Here is a 12,374-nt window from a genome sequence, read left to right on the forward strand (position 1 = left end):
CAAGGAGCTGGGATATGAGGACAAGGAGCTGGGATATGAGGACAAGGAGCTGGGATATGAGGACAAGGAGCTGGGATATGAGGACAAGGAGCTGGGATATGAGGACAAGGAGCTGGGATATGAGGACAAGGAGCTGGGATATGAGGACAAAGAGCTGGGATATGAGGACAAGGAGCTGGGATATGAGGACAAAGAGCTGGGATAAGAGGACAAGGAGCTGGGATATGAGGACAAGACTAGGAAATAAGAACAAGAAATTGAAATATTAAAAACGAGTCGAAGAAACGGTGTTTCAACTATTTAAGACTATCGGAGATCGAACGAAGACCCTGCAAAACCTCCCCCCCCCCCATTCCTGTACCAACCATTCCAAGTAGTTGATATCCCATTTTTTGGTACGTGTTTATAATAAGAAATTTTTGCCGTATCTAACATGATTTTTACACATTTTTCTCACACGATATGTAATGGCATACCTCTAATGTATGTATAAAGTATATATGTATGTAAAGTATACCTGAATAAAACGAATCGAATCCCTTTTGAGTTGCCAGCCTCCACAACCTGGCTTGAGCAAATCCGATTAAACTGAGGTGTTGGATGTAATATATTAGAGTAAACTCGATTGAACTAACTCAGTTACCTTCCTCTCAGAGAACGTCGTCAAGACAGCCTTAAAGAGGACTCGAAACGTTTAATAGAGCTGGTTCTCTCTCTCTCTCTCTCTCTCTCTCTCTCTCTCTCTCTCTCTCTCTCTCTCTCTCTCTCTCTCTCTCTCTCTCTCTCTCTCTCTCTCTCCCTCTCTCTCTCTCTCTCTCTCTCTCTCTCTCTCTCTCTCTCTCTCTCTCTCTCTCTCTCTCTCTCTCCCTCTCTCTCTCTCTCTCTCTCTCTCTCTCTCTCTCTCTCTCTCTCTATCTCGTATATAAGTGCCAAGGTTGTTCTCTAACTGGAACGAACGTAAAATACGTCTAATACACACTCTATCAGTCTTGGAACATGTATAAAACACTATTGTAACCGTGGAACATCCTATATACACAAGAACATATACACAAGTATACTCGGAACATATAAACACTATAGAGAGCACCACAGGGTACTCATACACCATTTAACTTAATTGAAGCAGGCGGAATCATACAACCTGTATTTCTTCCTCTGATTCAGAGGTTGTATAAGTGAGAGTAGTTCTAGTACCATCTTCCGTTTGGGTATACCTCAACGCGAAGTATATCGAGATTATATGATTGATCACTCATGATTATGCGATTGATTACATGATTGATTATTCTTGATAATGTGATTGATTAGTATTGATTAATTACTCTGAATCGCAGTTCGACTGCAGTTCGAATCCCTCCCTCATGATTTTCATACTAGTTCATGCATCTAAATGAGCTCCCATCACCACCTCATTAGAGCCATACTACCCCTCATTACCCCCCTCACACTGGCGTTAGTTTGGTGGTCTGGTCTGGTGAGGCAGACAGGCAGGCAGGCACTCAGACAGACAGGCAGGCAGGCAGGCAGGCAGGCAGGCAGGCACTCAGACAGGCAGGCAGGCAGGCACTCAGACAGACAGGCAGACAGACAGACAGGCACTCAGACAGACAGGCAGGCAGGCAGGCAGGCACTCAGACAGACAGGCAGGCAGGCAGGCACTCAGACAGACAGGCAGGCAGGCAGGCAGGCACTCAGACAGACAGGCAGGCAGGCAGGCAGGCAGGCAGGCAGGCACTCAGACAGACAGACAGGCAGGCAGGCAGGCAGGCAGGTAGGCAGACAGTCAGGCAGGCAGACAGGCAGGCAAGCACTCAGACAGGCAGGCAAGCAGGCACTCAGACAGACAGGCAGGCAGGGACTCAGACAGGCAGGCAGGCACTCAGACAGACAGGCAGGCAGGCAGGCACTCAGACAGACAGGCAGGCACTCAGACAGACAGGCAGGCAGGCAGGCAGGTAGGCAGACAGTCAGGCAGGAAGACAGGCAGGCAAGCACTCAGGCAGGCAGGCAGGCAGGCAGGTAGGCAGACAGTCAGGCAGGCAGACAGGCAGGCAAGCACTCAGACAGACAGGCAGGCAGGCAGGTAGGCAGGCAGGTAGGCAGACAATCAGGCAGGCAGACAGGCAGGCAAGCACTCAGACAGGCAGGCAAGCAGGCACTCAGACAGACAGGCAGGCAGGGACTCAGACAGGCAGGCAGGCAGGCAGACAGGCCCGAGGCACCCCTCTGTGGTCGGCTAATGCAGTTCTGTGTCAGCGACTCTGACAAACTTTGATACCTGAATTTAGTTAGTTTCCTGACCTTCGGGTCCCAGGTTAGAGACGTGGAGGTGTCCACCTCTCACGGTGTCTCCCATGTTGCCTCCCTGAAGCAACTTCGCGGGCCAGAAGCAACTTCGCGGGCCAGAAGCAACTTCAAGGGTCAGAAGGAACTTCGAGGACCAAAAAGAACTTCGCGACCCAGAAGGAACTTCGCGGCCCAGAAGGAACTTCGCGGCCCAGAAGGAACTTCGCGGCCCAGAAGGAACTTCGCGGCCCAGAAGGAACTTCGCGGCCCAGAAGGAACTTCGCAGCCCAGAAGCAACTTCGCGGCCCAGAAGCAACTTCGCGGCCCAGAAGCAACTTCGCGGCCCAGAAGCAACTTCGCGGCCCAGAAGGAACTTCGCGGCCCAGAAGGAACTTCGCGGCCCAGAAGCAACTTCGCGGCCCAGAAGGAACTTCGCGGCCCAGAAGGAACTTCGCGGCCCAGAAGCAACTTCGCGGCCCAGAAGGAACTTCGCGGCCCAGAAGGAACTTCGCGGCCCAGAAGGAACTTCGCGGCCCAGAAGCAACTTCGCGGCCCAGAAGCAACTTCGCGGCCCACAAGCAACTTCGCGGCCCAGAAGGAACTTCGCGGCCCAGAAGGAACTTCGCCGCCCAGAAGGAACTTCGCAGCCCAGAAGGAACTTCGCAGCCCAGAAGCAACTTCGCGACCCAGAAGGAACTTCGCGGCCCAGAAGGAACTTCGCAGCCCAGAAGCAACTTCGCGGCCCAGAAGGAACTTCGCGGCCCAGAAGGAACTTCGCGGCCCAGAAGGAACTTCGCGGCCCAGAAGGAACTTCGTGGGCCAGAAGCAACTTCGAGGACCATAATGAATCAACTTCGATCTCAGTTTTCCCGCTGTTGCGGTCGCTCTGTACTCTCCACTCCTATTAGCCGACGTCTACTCTGTTCTTGTCGAATTGCTCTTCTGTTGCCTACTGTTGTCCTCTGTTGCCTACTGTTGTCCTCTGTTGCCTTCCTTGCTGCCTACTTGAGTAGGCAACAGAACAGGCAGCGTCATTATCATTATCAGCGTCATACATTATCCGTTGATTACGATTGACTTCCTTCCGTTATCTTCCGTTATGCCGCTTGGATCATTCGTACGTCTGTTGTTCGGCGTTTCCGTCAACGGGATGTTGCTGTTCAACCATTTGGGCTTGACGGTAGAGCGACAAGACTCGCTTTATGTAGGCCGGCGTTCAATCCCTCGACCGTCCACAAGTGGTTGGGCACCATTCCTTCCCCCCCCCCCCATCCCATCCCAAATCCATATCCTGATCCATTGCCAGTGGTATATTGTCGTAATGGCTTGACCCCTTTGACCTGTTAATTCCTGTTACTTCCGGTAGATAGACGTTTCTCTCCAGTACGTCGTACGTCAAGATGTCTGTCTTATATTTCTCTCACTTCCCTACCCCTTCCCTCTCTCTCTCTCTCTCTCTCTCTCTCTCTCTCTCTCTCTCTCTCTCTCTCTCTCTCTCTCTCTCTCTCTCTCTCTCTCTCTCTCTCTCTCTCTCTCTCTCTCACCTTCTTCTACCACTTCCCTCACCTTCATTGGTCAACACGGCGCGGCGGAAGTCTCTACCAGTAATCCTGTCAAGGAATTAGTTTCTTCCTCTCTCTCTCTCTCTCTCTCTCTCTCTCTCTCTCTCTCTCTCTCTCTCTCTCTCTCTCTCTCTCTCTCTCTCTCTCTCTCTCTCTCTCTCTCTCGGCTCCAATCACGCTCCTGCCCTCACTCGCCACCACAACCAAAACCAACCACCAACTACAACCCCCTAACAACCAACCACCAACCACTAACTACCAACCACCAACCACCAACTACAACCCCCCTAACAACCAACAACCAGAGGAACAACTCTACACCTTACACAGCTACCCAACCAAGAACAAACGACTCATTTCCGCTACAGCAGAACTACACCACCTCCTACAATTCCCAGCCTCCCCTACTACACAAATACATCCCCCCCCCCCCTTCCAACTCCTCCCCCCCCTCCCCCACCCCCTCCCTACCCAAGTTGTAGGACAGTTGCTGTAGAACTTGAAGGCCTTGTAATGTGTACAAACTATCTATCTGTCTGTAATTAGAATCTACAGAGGCCCCTGCTCGCTTGGAGGGGATTCCAGTATGCAAATGAGGAAGTACTGTGCCTCGTAGATTGGGGAGAGGGAATGGCTAGTTATATCTGAATATGGGTAGAAGGATAGTGGTAGGGAGGCAGGATATGAGGGAAGGATGTTGTGAGGGAGGGAATGAGGGAGTGAGAGGCGGTGTGAGGCAAGAATTTGGGTGTGAGGGAGTAGGAGTGTGAAATAGGGAGTGAGATAGTGAGTAGAGGTGTGTTAAAAGAGTTGAATTGGGTGTGAGGGAGTAATTATGTGTGTGTATGTGTGTGTGTGTGGGTGTGTGTGTGTGTGTGTGAGAGAGAGAGAGAGAGAGAGAGAGAGAGAGAGAGAGAGAGAGAGAGAGAGAGAGAGAGAGAGAGAGAGAGACAGAATAGGTAATTGGGGGGGAACCGAATAAAATTCGAAAAAACCACCAAAAATAGGGGGACATAAGACTTAATGACATTATAAAACACACACACACACACACACACACACACACACACACACACACACACACACACACACACACACACACACACACACACACACACACACAACACACACACACACACACACACACAACACACACACACACACACACACACACACACACACAACACACACACACACACACACACACACACACAACACACACACACACACACACACACACACACACCCACACACACACACACACAACACAACACACACACACACACACACACACACACACACACACACACACACACACACACAACACACACACACACACACACACACACACACACACACACACACACACACACACACACACACACACACACAGGAAGTTCTCCTCTTAAAACCATCTTTTTACCCCCCCACCATCTTTTTGCATCCAGTTCCGTACGTGGTCCCGCTTTTAAGGCCGAATCTTGCCGGCCGCTATAGCTTAATAATGTCCGGACCGGGGCGTCTCCCCCCAGCTGTAATGAGGCTGTTAGGTCGGCACCACTTCCGCGGCCTGGTTCAGGGAGGGAGGGGGGTGTGGGGGAAGTTGGGGGGTGGGGTCCGTGATGCATTGTTGCTCTGGTTGGGATGGGTTGGGAGGGAAGTAGGAGGGAGAGGGAGAGGGGATAGAAGTGGAATGGAATTGGGAGATAGATGGGAACGTCGTCATTTTAACGTTTTGATGGAGACCAGAATCCTATCATCATACATTCTGTGATGAAGTTTATTTCCTATTTAATACATTCATTGTATGATTGTATTCATTGTATGAATATGTATTTTTTTACATGTGTTCCGCTATCTCCTTCCATCCATCCAGGTGTTATCGTGTTTTTCGTTATCTCCTATTTCATGCAGGTGTATCAACCAGGTAACCAGGTGTATTCACCTAGTTGTTGTTACATAATATTCCTTGTGGGATGAGCTCCAGCTCCGTGGCCCCCACTTTGTGGCTGGTGTGTGTATGTGTAATTCTCTACTTTAGCTTTATGTGCTATTGTGTCTAACTATCAGACTGAATAGAGTTAAGTATTGATGACTCTTCCCCCCCCCCATTCAGCTGGTTGGCTACTGAGATGATGAATCAATGGTCCTTACGACCTTCTAAGAGTACGTTCTGTGTCAGAGTATCTTCTACGTTGCGAACAGGTCTCTGCGGTGTCGTCTCTTAGCCCCCCCACAACTGGATTGACTCCAAGATAGGTGTTAACTGATAAGTTAATGCAGGCATCAAGAGGAAAAACAGATTTGAACACGTTTCTGTCTCTGTCGGGAAGCGAACCCAGATCCGTGAATTACGAACCCCGAGCGTTGACCGCTTGGCCGCCAGACCCCTCCAATATTCAATAAATCACGAATATCCTACAGATCTATGCAATTTTTGTGTGTGTGTGTCTATTCCTTTTCCCCCTTTCCTTCCCGTCCCACTCTATTCCGTCATTGCTTTTAAACGACCCCTAGCCGTCTCTCCCGGCAAGATAATCTCCCTTTACCGGAACGGGATTACGGACCGGCCACATCCACAGCTCCTCTCATCCGGACGCCTGTGATCTCACAAGTAATCTCCCTCCCTCCCTCCCTACCCCCCTTCCATCCTCTCCCTTTCCATCCTCTCCCTCCCCTAAACCCTCTTACCCCCACCCCCTCTGCACCCGCCACTTTCCCTCTCCATCCCCGACCCTTTCCCACCCCCTCCGCCGACTCGGATTGACCAGGATGGAACAGGATGGAACGGATGTACCTTCCTACCTCCCGTCACCCGGCAGGAAGCACTCTTGGTCGGCGGCGAGACGGTACAGGGAGATGGAGGAAGGGTGCTGTAGACGGGGTGGGTGTGGGATGGAGACGGGGTGGGTGTGGGATGGAGACGGGGTGGGTGTGGGATGGAGACGGGGTGGGTGTGGGATGGAGACGGGGTGGGTGTGGGATGGAGACGGGAGTGGGTGTGGGATGGAGACGGGAGTGGGTGTGGGATGGAGACGGGACGGGGTGGGATGGAGCTGGGACGGGGTGGTTGAAACTGGTGGTGGTGGTAGTGGTGGTAGATAGTTGAGCTGGTAGTGGTAGTTATTGCTTCCAGGACGGGTGAAGCTGGTGATAGTGGTGGTTAATACCTCTTATTGGTGGTGGTTATTGTGCATGTGGTGGTTGTGGTGGTAGTGGTGGTGATTGTGGTGATTGTGGTAGTGGTTGTGCATAAACAATCACTGACATTGCAGAGGGCTGTCAACTAGACGGTCTTAGAGAGCAATATTTCTGTTGGTTAACAAGCCAAACACAGCGTGTGAAGGTCGCTTCGTAACTGTGCATTTTTAATCTCCTGTTTTTTTACTAATCCCTGTGGTATGACGTACGATTTTCCGTCCTTTAATTCCCGGGAAAATTTCTCCTATCTCTGTTTTTTCCTCGTCAACTGATAATTAGGATTATAATCTTCCTCTGTCTGCTTGCAAAGTTGATTTAATTTTAGGACTTTTTATTTAATTTTGTAATTATTTACATATCGTTATATGTGGCTAGAAAATTCTCCTTTTCCTGCTGTGAAAATATCGAGTTTTGGAACGGACAAGAAATTCATGTTTTGAAGATATTTTACAGTTAATTATATTGGTGTTATGAATAAAATTTTATTCATGATGTAAACGTTTGCCTATTTACATTTTCACAAAACGTTTGCTTTGTTTTGATGGTTATTTAAACGTTTTCGCAGCTATCATTAACAGTCAATGACGACCATTTAGGCAAATGCAGGTTAATTCGTTTAAGTATTATAGCATGAAAATACAGAATGAGTAGGTATTCCTGAGCACACCTAGACTTCAACCCTGACAAATGCAAGGTAATGAGAGAACTGAGGGGAGAAATCAAGAGGACTCGATGTGCTGTATACAATGTATACTGTATACAGAGTGACTCGACATAGAGTCAGTTCCCTCTAGCTCTGTAAAAAAAAAGTTTTTTTACAATTACTTTCAAACATTAAAAAAATATATCAAACAAATATTTCGTATTATCGTAGATTTTTTGCATACACAAATACACATTCATACATACATGCATACATATTCAGACATATACTTCAAGACATTCTCGAAGGCAGAGGACACAGGTGTGTAAGGAGCATGCATCATTCCACCCTTAACAGTTGAACGGATCAAGGTCTTCGGCAGTGTTGCGCTTGCTGTAAAAATAACAAGTTCCTAACGTTGATAATAGTGGGGAACCTCAATGCTGGAGTAGAAAGCAAACCATTTTTGGGATTTAGTATATCTTCGTATATCATCTATATCGTTATATATATATATATATATATATATATATATATATATATATATATATATATATATATATATATATATATATATATATATATAAAAAAAAGGGGGTGGTAGGAGAAGTGAACACTCTTTCGTATTCAGAGTTAAATGTCAAGTTTTTCCCTGAGTGCTCTGTGTTCCCTTCTCTGAGGCTGTGGGTCCCTATAATTACACCAGTGGTGGTACCCCCCTATATATATATATATATATATATATATATATATATATATATATATATATATATATATATATATATATATATATATATATATATATCTTCTATATCTTTATATATATATATCTTCGTATACGTATAGACCAGGGTGTTGTATTTTCTTGTGTTGTATGTACCGTGTATGTATGTATGTACCGTGTATGTATGTATGTACCGTGTATGTGTGATATGTGTATATATATTTTACAAGACTCGTATGTATTTTGTAAATATTACCTCTTGCACCAATATGTATAGGCGACGTTTAGCGTAAATATGTAAATTGTATGTTGTATTTAGCGTAAATATATGTCAATTGTATATGTGACATTTATGTCAAATACACAAGTTTTTTTTTACATTTGGTATAAAATATTAAAGTTAATATAAAATTTAGTGTAAATGGTAGTTTATATACGTGATGGCTAAATTATTTTTTGTCTACTTTCACAGGTAAGACGAATGAGGAACTTACTTACAGAGAACAGTAAGTTTATTTAATTTAATTCTTGTTCTAGAAATATTGCTGCTCTTAGGCTGCTCAAAGATGGTATTCAACTCCTTCTTTAGTAGCTTATTCCTTGGCTAACTCATCAATTCATCCATTCGGAGGCCAAGATGGCGCTGAATCCATGGGAGATAAACTCTTTGATGGCATGGTTGACTATTTTATCTCTGCCTTGCTTAAGAGACAAGCACGTCATAGCTACACCTTGAGTTGAGCTCAATCAAGGATGACAGTGATTGACAATTGATCTGTCAACTTTTGGTACATTTACTTGTTTGAGTACTATAGAAGTTTGCCAGACTGTTGTGTTTGGCAAAATTGAGTAGTCGACTTGAGAGAAAGTGAAATTCACATTAGTTACTGATTCCATCTTTCATGTCGTACTGTTATGGAGGAAGATTTACATATCTATAGAGCAACGAATGGAATTGTTTATTAAAAGAGATTATTGTAATATTTTAATGTGGGTGGTACCCGCACACCACCCCACCCACTCTTGAGACCCCACCCACACCACACCCACACCCACCACCCCACACCCACCCCAAACCACAAATCCAACACCCTAACATCCTTCTCACTAACTCCTGAAACCACAAGGTTTAAACGACCGCCTCCTGGCTGTCTTAACACTCTGCCCGGGTAATTATTGACGTCTGCTACGGACGGCCTGGCAATTACACGTCGTTAAGGGAAACTGCCGCTAATTGGAGCCCCTAACAAGCAAGGTACCCGCAAGAAATAAATAGTTGCAAGGCAATTTTCATTCGCTAATGGTGGCCCATTATGCTCGCTTATTCGCTTATTGCCCGAAACTGAGGAAGCCATTCGTACACACGGGTCACCTTTCCGTAGGTTAGAGTCGTTAGACATACCCCGATGCAGTTGGAGGAGGATGCTGGCCCGTCATAGATCTACAATGACACCAAAATCTCCAACCAGAAGCATCTGTCCAGGAGATGTTGCAGGCTGGGGTGGTACCCTACCACGTCTACACCTGCTACACCTGTCTACATGACGGTAGAGGTACGGGTTCTTTAACGTCTTAACCCGTAACACCTGTCCAGAGGATGCAGAATCTCTGGCATGCATCCGTACCAACGTCTTCCCGTCCAGCACCTGTCCGGAGGCTGAGGATCCTGCGACAGATGCTGATGCTGCCTTGGGAAGCACTTTTTGTTAAAAAGACTTCAAACTTACAATAGCTCTCGCTATCTCCTTCAACAGCTTCCCTGCTAGGAATTTGACAGTTTAAAGTTTTATAGGTTTGGAATTGGCTGGCTGGCTAGCTAGCTGGCTGGCTGGCTGGCTGGCTGGCTAGCTAGCTAGCTGGCTGGCTGGCTGGCTAGCTGGGAGATAAAATAGAACGGAAAATAGAGGTTTGGTGCCCAGAAAAGACATGGGGTGAGAGGGAGGAGGCAGGTGAGAGATAAGGATGTGAGGAACACCTGAGGAACAGGAGAGGCATTTAAAGAGGATGTAAAGATGGCCACGCCCTCTGGATATAACGAACTGAACCCTTTACTCCACGATCAGAAGGTAAAAAGGAGGAGGGAATAGGGAAATAGGGAGAAAAGATAGGCAAGAAGAGATGAAGGGAAGAACTAGGGAACTAATTAAGGTAAGTGATAGGTAAAGAACGGTGAATAATTGTGTGAATGTTTGTGTAGAGAGAGAGAGAGAAGGAGAGAAAGAGAGAGAGAGAGAGAGAGGAGAGAGAGAGAGGAGAGAGAGAGAGAGAGAAAGAGAAGCAGAAGATAATGACAATAAAGAAAGGAAGGACATAAGAAAACAAGAATTGTAAAATATCCTAAGAGAGTAAAAAAAAACAAAAAAAAAACACCACAATGATAATGAAAGAGAATAACGCAAAACGGAAACAATCAAGAAACAAACAGAGGAACAACGGAAAGCGACGCGTAATGAAGAAACTGGATAAACGGGAAGAAAATAACGAAGAGATAAATAAAGAGAAACGGAATATAACCCGAGAAACTAATCAAAAAACCGAATGTGAGATAAAGAAACAGGAGAAGAGAGAGAGAAAGAAGAGAGAAACCAGAAACAGGAGAAGAGAGAGAGAAAGAAGAGAGAAACCAGAAACAGGAGAAGAGAGAGAGAAAGAAGAGAGAAACCAGAAACAGGAGAAGAGAGAGAGAGAAGAAGAGAGAAACCAGAAACAGGAGAAGAGAGAGAGAAAGAAGAGAGAAACCAGAAACAGGAGAAGAGAGAGAGAAAGAAGAGAGAAACCAGAAACAGGAGAAGAGAGAGAGAAAGAAGAGAGAAACCAGAAACAAGAGAAGAGAGAGAGAAAGAAGACAGAAACCAGAAACAGGAGAAGAGAGAGAGAAAGAAGAGAGAAACCAGAAGCAGGAGAAGAGAGAGAGAGAGAAGAGAGAAACCAGAAACAGGAGAAGAGAGAGAGAAAGAAGAGAGAAACCAGAAACAGGAGAAGAGAGAGAGAAAGAAGAGAGAAACCAGAAACAGGAGAAGAGAGAGAGAAAGAAGAGAGAAACCAGAAACAGGAGAAGAGAGAGAGAAAGAAGACAGAAACCAGAAACAGGAGAAGAGAGAGAGAAAGAAGAGAGAAACCAGAAGCAGGAGAAGAGAGAGAGAGAGAAGAGAGAAACCAGAAACAGGAGAAGAGAGAGAGAAAGAAGAGAGAAACCAGAAACAGGAGAAGAGAGAGAGAAAGAAGAGAGAAACCAGAAACAGGAGAAGAGAGAGAGAAAGAAGAGAGAAACCAGAAACAGGAGAAGAGAGAGAGAAAGAAGAGAGAAACCAGAAACAGGAGAAGAGAGAGAGAAAGAAGAGAGAAACCAGAAACAGGAGAAGAGAGAGAGAAAGAAGAGAGAAACCAGAAACAGGAGAAGAGAGAGAGAAAGAAGAGAGAAACCAGAAACAGGAGAAGAGAGAGAGAAAGAAGAGAGAAACCAGAAACAGGAGAAGAGAGAGAGAAAGAAGAGAGAAACCAGAAACAGGAGAAGAGAGAGAGAAAGAAGAGAGAAACCAGAAACAGGAGAAGAGAGAGAGAAAGAAGAGAGAAACCAGAAACAGGAGAAGAGAGAGAGAAAGAAGAGAGAAACCAGAAACAGGAGAAGAGAGAGAGAAAGAAGAGAGAAACCAGAAACAGGAGAAGAGAGAGAGAAAGAAGAGAGAAACCAGAAACAGGAGAAGAGAGAGAGAAAGAAGAGAGAAACCAGAAACAGGAGAAGAGAGAGAGAAAGAAGAGAGAAACCAGAAACAGGAGAAGAGAGAGAGAAAGAAGAGAGAAACCAGAAACAGGAGAAGAGAGAGAGAGAGAAGAGAGAAACCAGAAACAGGAGAAGAGAGAGAGAGAGAAGAGAGAAACCAGAAACAGGAGAAGAGAGAGAGAAAGAAGAGAGAAACCAGAAACAGGAGAAGAGAGAGAGAGAGAAGAGAGAAAC

The 12,374-nt window shown here is 46.1% G+C and overlaps 1 protein-coding gene across 1 annotated transcript in view; it reads left to right on the forward strand.

The window, feature by feature from the left end:
* The window catches only part of LOC138355414 (uncharacterized), a 6,300-nt gene extending 3,167 nt beyond the window's left edge, over positions 1-3,133 (forward strand). Inside the window, exon 2 of the mRNA XM_069310306.1 lies at positions 2,292-3,133. Within this exon, the coding sequence (XP_069166407.1) occupies positions 2,292-3,133 (842 nt within the window). The remainder of the gene's footprint in view (positions 1-2,291) is intronic.
* Positions 3,134-12,374: the final 9,241 nt, after the last annotated feature.

Source organism: Procambarus clarkii, chromosome 67, assembly GCF_040958095.1.
Source record: "Procambarus clarkii isolate CNS0578487 chromosome 67, FALCON_Pclarkii_2.0, whole genome shotgun sequence".
Taxonomy (NCBI): Eukaryota; Metazoa; Arthropoda; class Malacostraca; order Decapoda; family Cambaridae; genus Procambarus; species Procambarus clarkii.